Consider the following 14,300-nt stretch of genomic DNA (forward strand, 5'->3'; position numbering starts at 1 on the left):
CAAACGGAGGCGTTCCTGAAGGAATGCCTGCCATTTGCAGGCTGCCCTACTGACATCAGCAGTGATGACAGTAGGTAGCTTCCTGCTCTGTTAGAGCAGGAAGCTACCTGGGGCTTGCGGGAGACTAGACCCGACCCCAAGGGTCTCGTCGCAAGCCCCGATGGTCTCGACCATCGCGACCATCACCTGGTCACTCGCTAAAGCTGTGGGTGGTCACCCACAGCTTAGCGAGCGGCCAGGAGGCCGGATTTTAAAAAGGAATCGGCCGCCCTCATTCAGAGCGGCTCTGAATGAGATCCATTGTTCCCACTGGCACTGTTCTCCTCTGCATGTGGCCTCACACGCTCTCCGGCTGATGATGTCATCAGCATGCATCAGCCAGCCCTGGCTGGCCAATGGGAAGCTTTAGGTGCAGCCTAAATCCTGGGTTGCACCATTTAGTCTTAACCAGGGTAGTCTACCTGGGACTTAAGTCATGGGAAAAACCCTGGTCAATTGCAGGGGCGGCGGCCCGGGAACATGCTCCCGGGTTGGTGCCTTTCAGACATAAGTGAGACATGGGTAGATTGGCCAAGCCCCAGCAAAAACCTGGGATTCTCGTTATGTCTGAAAGGGGAATTGCTCCAAGGAATAAATCCCGGGTCCACTGACCCAAGATATCTTCCCGGGTATCGAGCAGAGCTTTAGCGGGTAAAACCCCGGTAACACTGCAGTGGAAACCGCTCTTACCCGGGTTTTTTGACCCAGGTAATTGTAAAAGCCGCTGATTGGTCCTTCCAGGGTTCTGTCTGCTAATGTAATCACCCAGAGACCAGAGGAGATGCCTGAATCAAGGATGTAATTAAAAATGTAATTAAATAAAATTTATAACAATGAAATAAATAATAATTAAATTAAATAAATAAATGATAAAGGATGTCATTAAATGTGTAATTTTTAATGACATCCACAGGTTTTGCTGGGCTTACTCGGGTTCAGTGGAAACGGAGGCGACCTGGGAAAAATCCAGGACGAGGGTCCATTGGAAACATGGTCTAAACGGGTACGACCCGGTAAAAAAATCCCAGGACAGACCTGGGTTTTTGGTGGAAAAAGGGGTATTACATGGCTGATGGGTATGCGCGGCATTGATCCCATAAATGCGCCATCAGGGGCTTATGGAGAAGAACTTTCCTGATCCCCCTCTGAAAAAAAAAAACGTCTTCAGATTGTGTTAGTGGCCGTGACAAAGCTCCAGAATGCTTTGCTTTCTGAAATTTGATAAATTCTACAGTATAGCAGCCTCTATAGAACCTTGGCAGATGTCAAAGACAGGGCCGCCATCAGGGGGGGTCTGCCAGGCCCGGAATCCTGGGGTTCGGAGAGAGCGGGGGCCCGGTGACAGCAGAGCGGAAGGTATGAATCGGACTTTGGCACCATCCGCGAGCCATTACAGCTCGCGGACTGGCAGCCAATCAGGAGTGGCCGCTCCTGATTGGCTGCTGTTACGCAAGCTGTGATTGGCTCGCGGCCAGTGCCATATTTGAAACACCGCCGGCAGAGCTGTTTCTCCCCGGTTGCCATTGTATATCTGCACCGATGTCTACCGGGCCCGCTGAAGAAACAAGGTACTACTCTGAGTCCCTGCCCAATGCCCCTCCACCTAGTGCTGCTAGCCTTCCCTACCCTAACCCCCTACTCCAGCCAGCCTTCCCTTGTCCAGTCAGCCTTCTCTGCCCTGTGCCCCCCCCCCAGTCCAGCCAGCTTTCCAGCTCTGTGCTCACCCTAAACCAGCCATCCTTCCCTGCCCTGTGTCCCCCAAATCCAGCCGGTCTAATCTGCCCTGTCCCCCCTTCCCAGTCTGGCCTTCCCTGCCCTGTGCCTCCCCCCTAGTACACCTAGCCTTGCCTGCCCTGCCCCCCCTTAGTCCAGCCAGCTTTTTTTGCCCTGTGCCCCCCAATTAAGGTCCAGCCTTCTCTGCCCTGTGCACCCCCAGTCCAGCCTTGTCTGTGCCCTCCCAGTCCAGGCTTCTCAGTCCTCTGTCCCCATGTCCATCCTTCCTCCCCGAACCCCAAACTTTGAGAATTTTTAAACTGGTTTACTCACCAATTGACGTCCCCCCCCCCCCCCAGTGTAACTCCACCCACATTATACACCGCTCCGCCCACCTCTGCACCATTTCCCAGGGGGACCCTGCCTATTTTGTTAGTACCGGGCCCCACGAGTTCTGATGGCAGCCCTGGTCAAAGATGTCTGCTGCGGTCTCACCATGTTAAATCCTGAGGATGCTGAATATGTGTACGTACCCTCCTGTAAATGTCTGTTTTCAAGGGATATCTCGCAAATTTTCTTTAGTACATATGCCCCAATTTCCCTTACTACTAAGACATGTTCTGATTACCCATTACTAGTGGGCTTTTTCATACTAAATGATGTCATCTGCACGACAGACAGATCTAGGTATTCTGTCATATGTACAAAACGAGAGCTTAATTCCAATTTCCCTGATATCTTCTAATGGCAGCACTACAACCAGGTCAGTCTCCACTGAACACGCTTCCTTAGCTACACAGGCTCAGTATTAGAAGAACAGATGTATACAGCATTTGCAGGTCAAATTTAATGTTTTACAACATCTATTTTTTTTAATATAAAGTACGATGAGACAATTATAATGACCTACAGTATATAACATAATGAGTTAAATGTAGATCATGGTTTTTTTTTCTGTGCAGATTGGATATGGAATCAGGTGGTTAATGTGCTGCATGTTTGTACATGAATGGTACATTTGTTGCCATAATTGATTTTGTAGCTGTTTGTTTATAGATGCATTCATTTATTGCAAGGCTTCCCTCAGGCTGGAAACTATTCATTGCTCTCCAAATATAGAAGCAGGATTTTTTTTTTTCAAAACCTTTTTTTTTTTTTTTAGAAGTCTTTTTAACCCATGGGCCATAAATGTACCATTATGTAATAGGTTTTATTTTAGATGTATTAGGAAAATGCTGTCATAAATCAATAAAACATTATTTTTATACACCTTGTTTATTTTTACAGTGAAAGAGGGCTATATATCTTTGAGATTTACCATCTTTGGCACATTGCTCAGCTAAGTTTGTTCCCTGCAAATAATTTAGCTGTAACAGTTCTATTGTGGTTTTGGAGATGCCAAACTCCTCTTGCCCTGTAGACAATGCTATAAGCCTGGAGACATTTTTAATTAAATTTGTATACATTGAATGATTTTTGGCATAAATTATTGGGATACCCACAAGTGTCCAATCCGCTGCACCAACAGCCATACAATGTATGCGCTTACACGGGAACTTCGCTTGACTGTCACCCAGAGAGGAAAAACTTTGGCTGTGTCAGTGGGAGTGACAATATCTTGGTACTTGTATGTGGACCCACATGGTATTTCTTGTTGGAGACATGCAGGGTTCAGTACCAAAACAAAGACAAAAAAACCTTTAAATTAAAGGTCTTCATGGTCAATAGAATGACTATATTTATATGAGCAAAGTACTGTCCTCTAAGGAATAGAGGGTGTTCCTGTGACCAAATACAGGAGAAGGCATGTAATATGAGTAATGGTCAAAGTATAAGGGTGATATGGAGACTGCATAATGTATTAAGTGGAAGGAGAAAAGGCTTTTAAATCCATCAGTGTTTGGAGAAAGACAGACAGTATGAATCAGTGACTGAGTGTAAAGCCAGTTCTTTTACGCAAAGGTTGGTAGCAGAGTCACAAAGTTACACACACAAATTAACTCTAATGGAGCATACACACGGTCAGATTTGTCAGACTTGTCAGATTTGTCAGATGAACGATTTGAACGATTTTACCAAAGTTTTGAACGATTTGAACGATTGAACGATTTTTGACTGCATTAAAATTAATGGAATCGTCCAAGTCTGACTGCAAACCCATCAGATGTCAGATATCGTTATCTGACAAACGGGAACGCGCATCGTTGATCGGCCATCGTTCAGGCATGTCAGATATGAACGATTTTCCTTCAGATATGAACGACTGAACGATTTTTAAATCGTTATCGTCCATATCTGAAGGAAAAATCTGATCGTGTGTATGCACCATAATCCATAAATAGTTGAATGACCAAAAATCCTTCCAAGGAGATGCAGGGCAAAATTTACTAAGCGGCGGTTTGACGCCCTGTTCTATTATGTTCTAAAATGTGTTTTGATGGCAGTTTTGCAGCGGTTTTGGACTTAGTAAATCTGCAGATAGCAAAACCGCCGCCAAACCACAGTCAAAACACATTTTAGAATAAAATAGAACAGGGCTGTCATTTAGAAACCACTGTAAAACCACCACCAAACCCCCGGGGTTTAGAATAGAATAGAAACCCCCACCAAACCGCCGGGGTTTAGAATAGAATAGAAACCGCCGTCAAACCGCCGCTTAGTAAATTTTGCCCGCATAGTTCATACCCAACTTCTGTCTCTCTAAGAAGGGTCCATAGTCCATCACTTGTCTCCACAGAACGCCAGTTACATGATGTTAGTCCAGGGGCATTCTCTGGCTGGGATGAGGTTTAATAAGGGACTAGCTGCGTCTGCATTTAATCATTTAGGTAATATAAATGGGGTATGGCAGAAGAAAAAGGCAGGTAATGATTGCAGAATGTTGGAAGGCAAAAACTAGTAAGTTTGCATTGACTGGAGCACAAATAATTGTAGGGAACAGTAGAATGGGGAATGTGGTTAAGGTGAGTGTGGAATGGAGTAATGGGAATGGGGTATTATGAGTGAGCAAGTAATGTGTCTCTTTCCAGTATGGTGGGTGACAATGTGGAAGCAGATACCGTTCGGAATCCCCTGCCCAGTAATGCTGTTGGGGACCCTAAAGAGAATCGGAAGGTCTAACATGTAATGTTATGCTTGAATGAAAATCATGCTTCATGTGTGTCAAATCGGTGGCCCATTTATGGGAAAAAAATGGCAGCAGACAAACTTAAATAAAGATTCCCTACTTTATTTTTTTAAACTATTTTTTATTGAAGTACAGTGAAACATTTTTCAAGATAGGTTCACAATCACTGAAATATCTTCAATACATTTCAAGGAAACATTGTCAAAAGAGAACAATAGATCTTGAATACAATGCCTTACATTGTCTTACAAAAACACAATATCAGTGATTTGTGAAATAAATACTTACAACCATAAATATTAAGAACAATAAAATAATAACAAAATAATAACTAACATGGCCGTCATTCCATAAACCAAAATAAAGTATCGGCACGTAACCCCAGCTGAAAGACCCTCCAATACTCCACTAATTAGTCTAATGAGATCGGCTGGTCCTGCACTGCTAGTCTGGTTAAATACCACGTTGAATATTTAAGACTATGGTGGACTTGTAATCTTACTGTTAATAGTAGGGTGTTTACATAAGACTCCCAGGTCATGAACAATCTTTCCGCTCTCATAACCCTGAGCAAAAGCATTTCTATCCAATCCATCCTAAATAGAAAATTAAGTTTATTGAGAAAGAAAGGTATTTGGGAGGGGGTCTGTAGCAATACATCCTTACAAAAATGGGCTTCCGCCCTGCAGCACTAAGTGCTAGCAAGAGTTTCTTCCCTGCTTTTGTAATTCTTAAGCTGTATACACCCACAACGATTTTTTTGAACGATTATCGTTAACTATATTTTTTATCGTTAAATCGTTCACTTTCTGAGTTAAAACGATGAACGATTATCGTTCATGCACGTTCATGTTTGTAGTTCAGTTAGACTGACCAACGGAACGATTTTCATTAAGGGAATATGCAAAAATCGTTTGTGGTTCCAAAAAAATCGTTCATTACACTTTAAAAAAATCTGACAGAAAATCGTTCATAAAATCGTTGGTAACAAATCATTGTGTGTGTATGCAGCTTTAGATCTGGATCAATAATCCCTAATATTGCCCATTCCGGAGTAAATGGCACATACAGTAATTAGTCAATTTTGCCTCAGCGTATCGTCGGACAAGATGTCAGAAATATTGAGCAATTGGGCATGTCCATAAACAATGTTAATTGTCAGCTCCTTCACTATGGCATTTTGGGCATGTAGTAGTGGCCGAAGTTCCTATACGAAAACGTCGGATCGGAGATAAATAAGATTCCCTAATTTAATATTTATTTTTTCCCTTGGTCCTGTCTTGATGCAACGCAGCCCAGTGTGAATAAAAAATATATAATATAAACAGATGAGCTCAGTCATCTTGCTGGGAAGAAACTCAACAGCGCAATAAGTTGCAAAAAAAAACGCTGTCCATCTAGTTAATAGGATCAGGAGCTGTATCTTATCTGCAGGACAAAACATATATTAGCCAATCAGGAGCTCGGGAGACCGGTGATTGGCTGTATCTTATATTAACTGTACCGGACAGACTTGTTTTTTAACTTGCAGGAGCTTTTGGAAGCAAATTATGCTCTGATGATCCTCTGTCCCCAGCCTCATCCCTATTACACCTACCCTCCTCATCTGCCATGTCTCACCATAACCGCGAGAGATGTCGGAAGTTGGTGGGTGGAGGTGGATGAGTGGCCTGACCAAGTTGGCTCAGAGTGGTTGTATATATACACTAATATTGCATCAGATATAATGGGTAATTTGTAGTGATCTCATATGGTATCTATCAGTATATACGTTGCAGGGCCGTAGCTAGGGTAGTGCGGCCGGTGCCATGGCACAGGGCACCACAGATCAGGGGGCGCTGTTTGGGCCTGTCAAATTTCTGTTTATTATCATTCTTGCTTGTAGCTACCTCTTATGTCATCCCCAGCATCTCCTGCCCTCCCCTATCTCTTCCCTGGCCCTTCCCCATGAAGCCATGGCCCTTTTTTGGGTGCATTATGTTCCTTTGAAAAATGAGAGGGGCGCCAATGCTCTTTCTGGCACAGGGCACCAAAAAGTCTAGTTACGGCTCTGATACGTTGGCCGATAGGTGGCCATGTGGTTTCACAGAGCATTTCTGAAAAATTATTCGTAGAGAGATCCCTGTCTCTGCAGCTTGATGCTAATAAAAGAAGTAACCAGAAAAACACTGTTACTAAGTAACAGCTACATTACAGTTACTGAGAGATTGAACTCTGACCCCTCCCTCCAGTGTCAGTGATGTCATCACCTGAGAGTTCCGACACCTACTGAGCATGTCAGAGACAGGACGGATTTGGAAATTATTATATAGATTTATTTATTTTTTTAAATCCAATTATTTTTTATTAACTTTTGTTTTGAATATACAATAATGTACATTAATAAACACTAATACATTGTAAACATTACAATGATAAAAATAAAAACAATAAACATAAAAAAAGGGTAAGATAAAAATACATGTGTGGTTTCATTTTTTACTATTCAAATATCTCTGTATATTACATTCTTTCCTCTGTATATAGAGCAAATAAAAATGTTGATCTGGTATATATAATCATATTAGTGACAGCAATTACAGCATCCCACATGTAGTACTGTAAGCTTATTCTAAGGAGTTGCTCAGTGTTGCAACCCCCAAACAGTTATATGGGGAATCTAGCCACCTGTCCCATACATTATAGTACTTCTGAGATATATCTCTAGCAGTAAAGACATATTTTTCATGTTATTATATAGATTTTTGTGCTCATCAATTTTTCTATAGTTCAGTGGACAAACAATATTTACCTACAATCATCTTCTTGACTTGAGCTGACACAATACAGTACATAAAGGCAAAAATAAATAATAGCCTCATACTGTAGTTGAAGCAGACTCTCCAGAAGCTCCAGTCACCAAATTAATAAAAGTCCAATATGTCTGCCTACAGGCAGCCAATCATGAGTGTTCTCTCATCCAGGCCTATAAGGTTATGATTATAAGCTTACACTATATACAAAGCAGAATAGTATATACCCCATAGTTGCCTGAGGAACTATTATTTAAAAAGCAGCGCAGGGAACATTACCTTGCTTGTTCTGCACTAACTCCAAGAGAATTTAGTCACATTGTGTTATATGTTGTAGGATTTCTTTTATTTGAGGTTATAATGCTGATGCTTATTCACAATGCTTACATTGATGTGTATTTGTTTTCATTCGCTCCACAGATTGCTTGCGGATCTGAGCATACTTTAGCAATATGTGGTAAGTGATTAAACTTTTCCTACATCATTTTCATTCAACCTGCTCTCGGTCATTTGGAAATGTACATATTATTGTCAAGTAACAATCTTCTTGAATGTATTAGTGCCTAATATGTTAATTTGTAGGAACAGTTCTGTGTTAACAACATGTATTTGAATGAAAAAATTAAAATATACTCTCATTTTTTTTAAACTGTTTACCCCAGTTAACACTTATCTACAGTATAACAAAAAAAAGTACTTGATGTAAAAACAGATATATTTAATCTATAAACATTCTATAGTCATTTCTGGATTGTTATTACTGGGATTATTGATATACAGTAGAACTTTGCTTCCACCTGAACCTTAGCAGGAAGATATTCTGCTGGTTAGTGGAAGGAGCTATGCGCCCGACTCATCTAGGCTGCAGGGTGCAGTTTCAGACCAGTGTGGTATGATATGTTGGCAGTCATAATGTCTACAGTCATAATGCCGACATGAGAAAGTCAATACTTACCTACTTCTTCTACCTCCAAGTGTGATGTCACAGAGATGTGATCTGTATTATCTCGGCCTTGCCCGCGCTGTGCAATGCTATAATGCGTTCATTGTGCCACAATGACGTGATTCTATTAAGCCTCCAGACCACCCACTTCACTGGGGAAGTGGTCTAGATATAGGAGGCTGGTCTACTTTACCGGGATTCTGGGACAACTTTGGGTATCTCCTGGACATTCCAGAAGAGTAAGCAAGTATGAGTTTTATGTTGATGTGCGTGTTACTGTGGTTATCTATGTTATGCCTCTTCTTATTTCTGAGTTACCCATCATTCAGTTCCACATTCATGTTGAAAAACAGAACAAGAACAACAATTGGGGACCATGAACAAGCTATTTACGATATGCAACAACAGATGCAAATGTTGCAGAAACAAAATGATCAACTTCTAAATAAGGTGGACGACTTGGAGAATCGCTCACGCAGAAACGACTTGGGAGTAGTTGGACTGCCCGAAAGCCTCAGAGACCCTGATCTGACCAAGTTTCTTTGCACTGATTTACTACAAATTCTTGGGGTAGCTAATGATATTCCTGACTTTGCTGTGGAGAGGGCGCATAGACTAGGACCGTTCAGTGATTCTAAAAGACCTCGGACCGTCATCTTTCGCTGCCTCAATTTTTGCACACAAAACTGTAATCTGGTCGGCCGCCTGCAAATTACTTGAGTGGCCAAATTGCCGTTTACTAATATTTCAGGATTACTCTGCGGAGGTGTCCAGGGCTTGTAAGGAGAGGACTCCACTTTGCTCCAAACTAAATCAAGCTCAGAGGAAGTTCTTATTATTGTTTCCAGCGAAATTGAGAATCTTTCAAGGCAAAGAATATAAGCAATATAAGGACTTCACTACGGCGGAGGAGGTGGCTGTATTCTTAGAAGAAGAAGGTGATGGAGAGTGCAGCTACTTCTACCTAACTAGTTGTTAAATAACCAACAGTAAGTGTATACACTTACTGTTATGTTTAGCAATTTATCTTTCTCTTAGATACTACGGTTAATAGTATGTTCTCCCTTATGGGCAACTATATTTTTCTGGGAATGTTTTCTCTCACTGGAAATGTTATATGCTATCTATGAGCTGTATTCAATTAGAGCGGACCCGCGATACTTTTCCGCCTCCCAGACTTTTCGCCTACATCGCGTGTTTTGTAGGCGGAAAAGTATCGCTCGCATGCCAGCTTTACCCTGTATTCAATTTGAAAGTAGGCAAAAACGGGACCCAGCGAAACTTGAACAAGTGGAAAGTCCTGTCAGATTTGGGGAAATCATCCTGACACCCCCAAAAGATGCTCTGACATGGGGATTCCCTATGGTACCCCCCGATTTGGCTTGCTGAAGGTATTTGGTGTTTTTAAACGGGCTCAATAGCTGCTAAGTAGCGTTTTTTGTATACGTGGTGCAGAATAGTATTCAGGAGGGTTTTTTTGCAGAAAATAACTTATCACAGGAAATTTGGGGTACTTGAAAATGGGGGGCCAGCATATTTAGAAGTTGCTAAAGTTAAGTTGAAAAAATTGTGAAAAATCCACCTTCTGCAAGCACATGCAATCAAAAAAACACTTGGGGCATACTTGGGGACCCCCAGAGTCAAGTTCGCTAGTTTTTAACTCTGTCCCCCAAATTTTTTTTTTTACGCCCCCAAATTCAGTCATTTTTTGGGATGTTCTTAAGTGTTTTTTTTAAAAGATTTTGACACCGTTTACCTTTGGGGGACTGTCTGAAGGCTGCACACTGCACCCCAAAACCCCACTTCTGCACTTTTTTCCGCTTCCTATTCATAGGCGAAACTTTTCCGCCTATTACATTGCATTGACTCCGCCTAGGTGGAAAATCTTCCAGATTGAATACGGAGTAGTCAAAACAGGCGAAAATGACATCTTCGGCGAAAAGTTTCCACCAAAAACACGCGAAAACTGCTTTTTGCCTCAAATTGAATACGGGCCTATGGCCCTCATTCAGAGCCGTACGCTCTGAGCAGAGCGCACGCTCTGAATGAGGGCCGGGCTCCATTTTCATGGAGCGTCCTCCTGGACGCTCGTATAGCTGTGGGTCACCACCCACAGGCTATACGAGCGTGCTTTGTGATGGCCGCGATGGTCGCGACCATCGAAATTGCGAGCCGGAGCCTGCGGTTGAGGTTTTCAACCGCAAGCTCCGGAGTGATTTTGGCTCTATCAGAGCCAAAATCACTCCCACTGACATCACTAGTGATGTCAGTGGGCCGGCTTCTGACGGGAGGCGTTCCCGTGGGAACGCCCCCGTCAGGGAGGCACGCCCCCGGCACGCCCACCAAAGGGGGCGTGCTGTCAATCAACATTGACAGCACACCCCCTTTGATCGGACACAACGAGCGAAGGACTTTCCTTCGCTCGTCGCGTCTGGCGCATGCGCACGACGGAGCTCCCTCCGTCGTGCGCATGCTCAGTGCATAACATCGACCCACTTGCGAGCGGACAGCCGCTCGCGAGTGGGTCTGAATCAGGCCCTATATGTCTTAACATTAGTTAAATTATTCTATCTTAATATTAGATGACTCTTAATATTTGAGTCGGGGTTCACCTATAATATATCCGTTTATTTTCATAGTGTTCAAATTATAATATTTGACTTTTTGGTGTATATTATTTCCACCCTGGCCAGCTCCTTCTACCGTTGGTTCCTGACCGAATTGTTTTCTTTCCTATGTGTTTCTTTTTTTTATTTTTCCCTCCCATCTACTTCTCTCTTTATTCATTTTCATACAGTCATGCAAATTGGGTGCTTATGATAGTCTTTTATGATAACTGGATTAGGTTATGGCACATGGGCGACCTGGGTCTGACTTTTGCGGTGTTTTGTACCTACAGTACTGTATGCAGTATGCCGGATATTAAAATTTGCTCCTGGAATGTACAGGGCATCAACTCACCAGCTAAAAGACGGAAGATTATCTCTTATTTAAACCTCCAAAATGTAGATGTTTTTCTTTTTTACAAGAGAGACATTGAACTGATTCAGAACCTCTAAAACTCTCTATGCTGGGCCACTTCTCCTCTTTTAATTCTAAATCACGCGGTGGGGAAATTCTTATAAAGAAAAATATTCCCATAGAGGTCATGCAGCAGAAGTCAGACCCCGACAGACGTTATGTTTTCATTACCACTGAATTGTATGGAATGTCCTTTACTCTTTGCAATGTTTACGCCCCGGCTATCTATGATAGATAATTTTTTACCTGCCTTGCCAATTTATTGTATCCATATTTGGACACACAATTTATACTAGGAGGAGATTTTAACCTCATTATTTCCCAATTTACGGACCGACAATCGCAGACATCCGCCACGTGTAGACAACGCAAAATAGGGATTCAGTAGCTCCTGAAGCACCTACACCTGGTTGGTATTTGGCGCCTTCACCACCCAATTTATAAAGAATTTACCTTTTTTTTGGCACCACATTCTACATTTCTAGAATAGACTATTTCTTGCACTCAAATTTTTTAGTTCCCAGAATTAAGGTATCTGCTATTGAACTACCAGGCTTGATGGACCATGCCATGATTTGGATTAAATTTAGTTCTACAACTCCCACAGGCAATCACAGACTATGGCGCTTCCAGTCTTTCCTAGCTTCATCTAACAAATTTAAAGATGTTTTGCGGACAGCTTTGAATGATTTTGCCTTCAAAATAGAATACAATAGACACCAGTCGGAGATGACTCTTTCAGCTCAAAATTAGAGGGTTTAAGTGCTGCGCACAACCTATATCTATTTGACAACTGGGAGGGCTAAAGATATAATAAATGTATACGTAGCCAAAAGTTCTACCCAACCTTTATGATACTCATACACAATGTGTAGATTAATTAGGAAGTGATGCTAGACACAATAAATATAGATATGATGTTTTACTTAAACTCTGAAAATACATGCAATAAGGTGCAACAATATATATATAAAATATCAATAGCAAACTGTGAATAAGTACAATATGGTGGGTGCACAATCCACCGTGTACCTAACTGTACACCCTGTGGTGGTCTGTGCAGTCCCAATAGGGGGGATTACTACTGGGGGCACTACTCGAGGCCTGGGGGCACTACTCGAGGCCAGTTGATCTTATGATACAGTAGAAATTGAAGGGGTTACTCCCATGTGCCAACCTGATACCTGTAACACACCTCTAAGTATATAGATGTATTAGCGTCTATGGAATATGAGGATGAGAAACAGCGGCGTCCCGCTATTCTCAATTGGAGATACCTCAATAGAGCGTCCAAACGTCCTGTGTGTTGATGGTGTGCGTTGCCCGGGGTGATGCTGTGATGGTGCGGCGGTGGCTGGCTTCGGCTGGCAGCGGGGATCACTCTGTGCTGCGGTGCTCTGGACCATGCAAACACGGACACCATCCCTGTTTCCAGAGTTAGGTCCGTGCGCGTGTCTGAGTGTGTCGGCAGGCAGTGAGAGGAAGTGAACAGCGGTCCTAGCTCTGGAGAGCCGGGGGCCGCGGACACTCCTCTCAACAGAGGATACTTACCCGGATGTGCTCTCAGCTCTCTGCCTTGTTGATCTTCCTGTCGGCTGCGTGGGTGCGTTGGAGCGCTTGCTGCGGTCTCCTTTCAGCTGCGTTCTCGCGATGAAATATTAAATTTACAAGTGGATACAGGTCCACGGGCACTTTGAGTAAACGGATAAGTTCTGGGTGTTCTGTCACCAACGCGTTTGCATGTCACTGTTGGATCTTTTATACGGTCCTGCTCCCTGTGATTGGCAAGTCTGATGACGTCATCGTCTTACTTGATAGGTCTGTGGTTGTCATGGTGATTGTTACCATGGATGTGTTTATTACAAACAAGTTCTGCTTTGTCCTTACTTAATAAAAGGCGTGTATTACAGCCTTATATATTTCTGAAAAACAAAAAACAAAACTATAGAACCACCATAATTGTTAATAGATGTATTAATATACATAGGGATCCATATTGTAGATTGATGACACAAAAAAATATAATATATATTATTAGATTTTCATATTAAAGAAGTATTCTGATCAGATCCAGATTTACTTGAAACTGTATAGCTAGTGTTTGTACATCTTATAAAGACTCATTATGAAGAGCTAGTGTCTAGACCTCATCTTCATTGTTTTCGGTTAATAGCTAGGAGGGTATTTATTATATGATCAAAATTAAAAATAATAATGATATTAAAAAAGAGCTTGAAACAAGGTATGATCATGGCATGCACTATATTGACATATGAGTGAAGATATAATTCTAGTAGTTTCCCTAGTGATGGGATCGTTGGTTTACCAGAATCCGATTGTGGTATTGTTTTGTCAAACTAACTGAACTAAAATGGGCCTTGATTCTTTTTTTTTGCAAATTATGGATTTGATTTCATTATCTCTGTTCAGACCTTTAGGGGGGAATGTTTGTAACTTGTTCATCCATTCCGGTTCATGTTTATTGATGTAGTAGTCGAAATCTCCCCCCCTCCAATTAGGTTTCACGGTTTGAATTGCCATAAGACGAAGATCTTTGGGGTTGCTATTATGATGATCACAGAAATGTTTGGATAGATTGTGGCTATCCAGTTTCATTCTAATATTTCTGATATGTTCTGCAATCCTAGTTTTCAAAGGTCTCGTA

The 14,300-nt window shown here is 42.1% G+C and overlaps 1 protein-coding gene across 2 annotated transcripts in view; it reads left to right on the forward strand.

Moving 5' to 3' along the window:
• Window positions 1-14,300, forward strand: part of SERGEF (secretion regulating guanine nucleotide exchange factor) — a 160,191-nt gene that overhangs the window by 62,308 nt on the left and 83,583 nt on the right. For both annotated transcript variants that reach the window (XM_088458261.1, XM_088458262.1), the window contains exon 10: window positions 8,092-8,128. In XM_088458261.1, coding sequence (XP_088314387.1) covers window positions 8,092-8,128 — 37 coding nt within the window. The remainder of the gene's footprint in view (window positions 1-8,091; window positions 8,129-14,300) is intronic.

This window comes from Taudactylus pleione, unplaced genomic scaffold (assembly GCF_031769625.1).
Source record: "Taudactylus pleione unplaced genomic scaffold, aTauple2 ptg000820l, whole genome shotgun sequence".
In the NCBI taxonomy this organism is placed as follows: domain Eukaryota; kingdom Metazoa; phylum Chordata; class Amphibia; order Anura; family Myobatrachidae; genus Taudactylus; species Taudactylus pleione.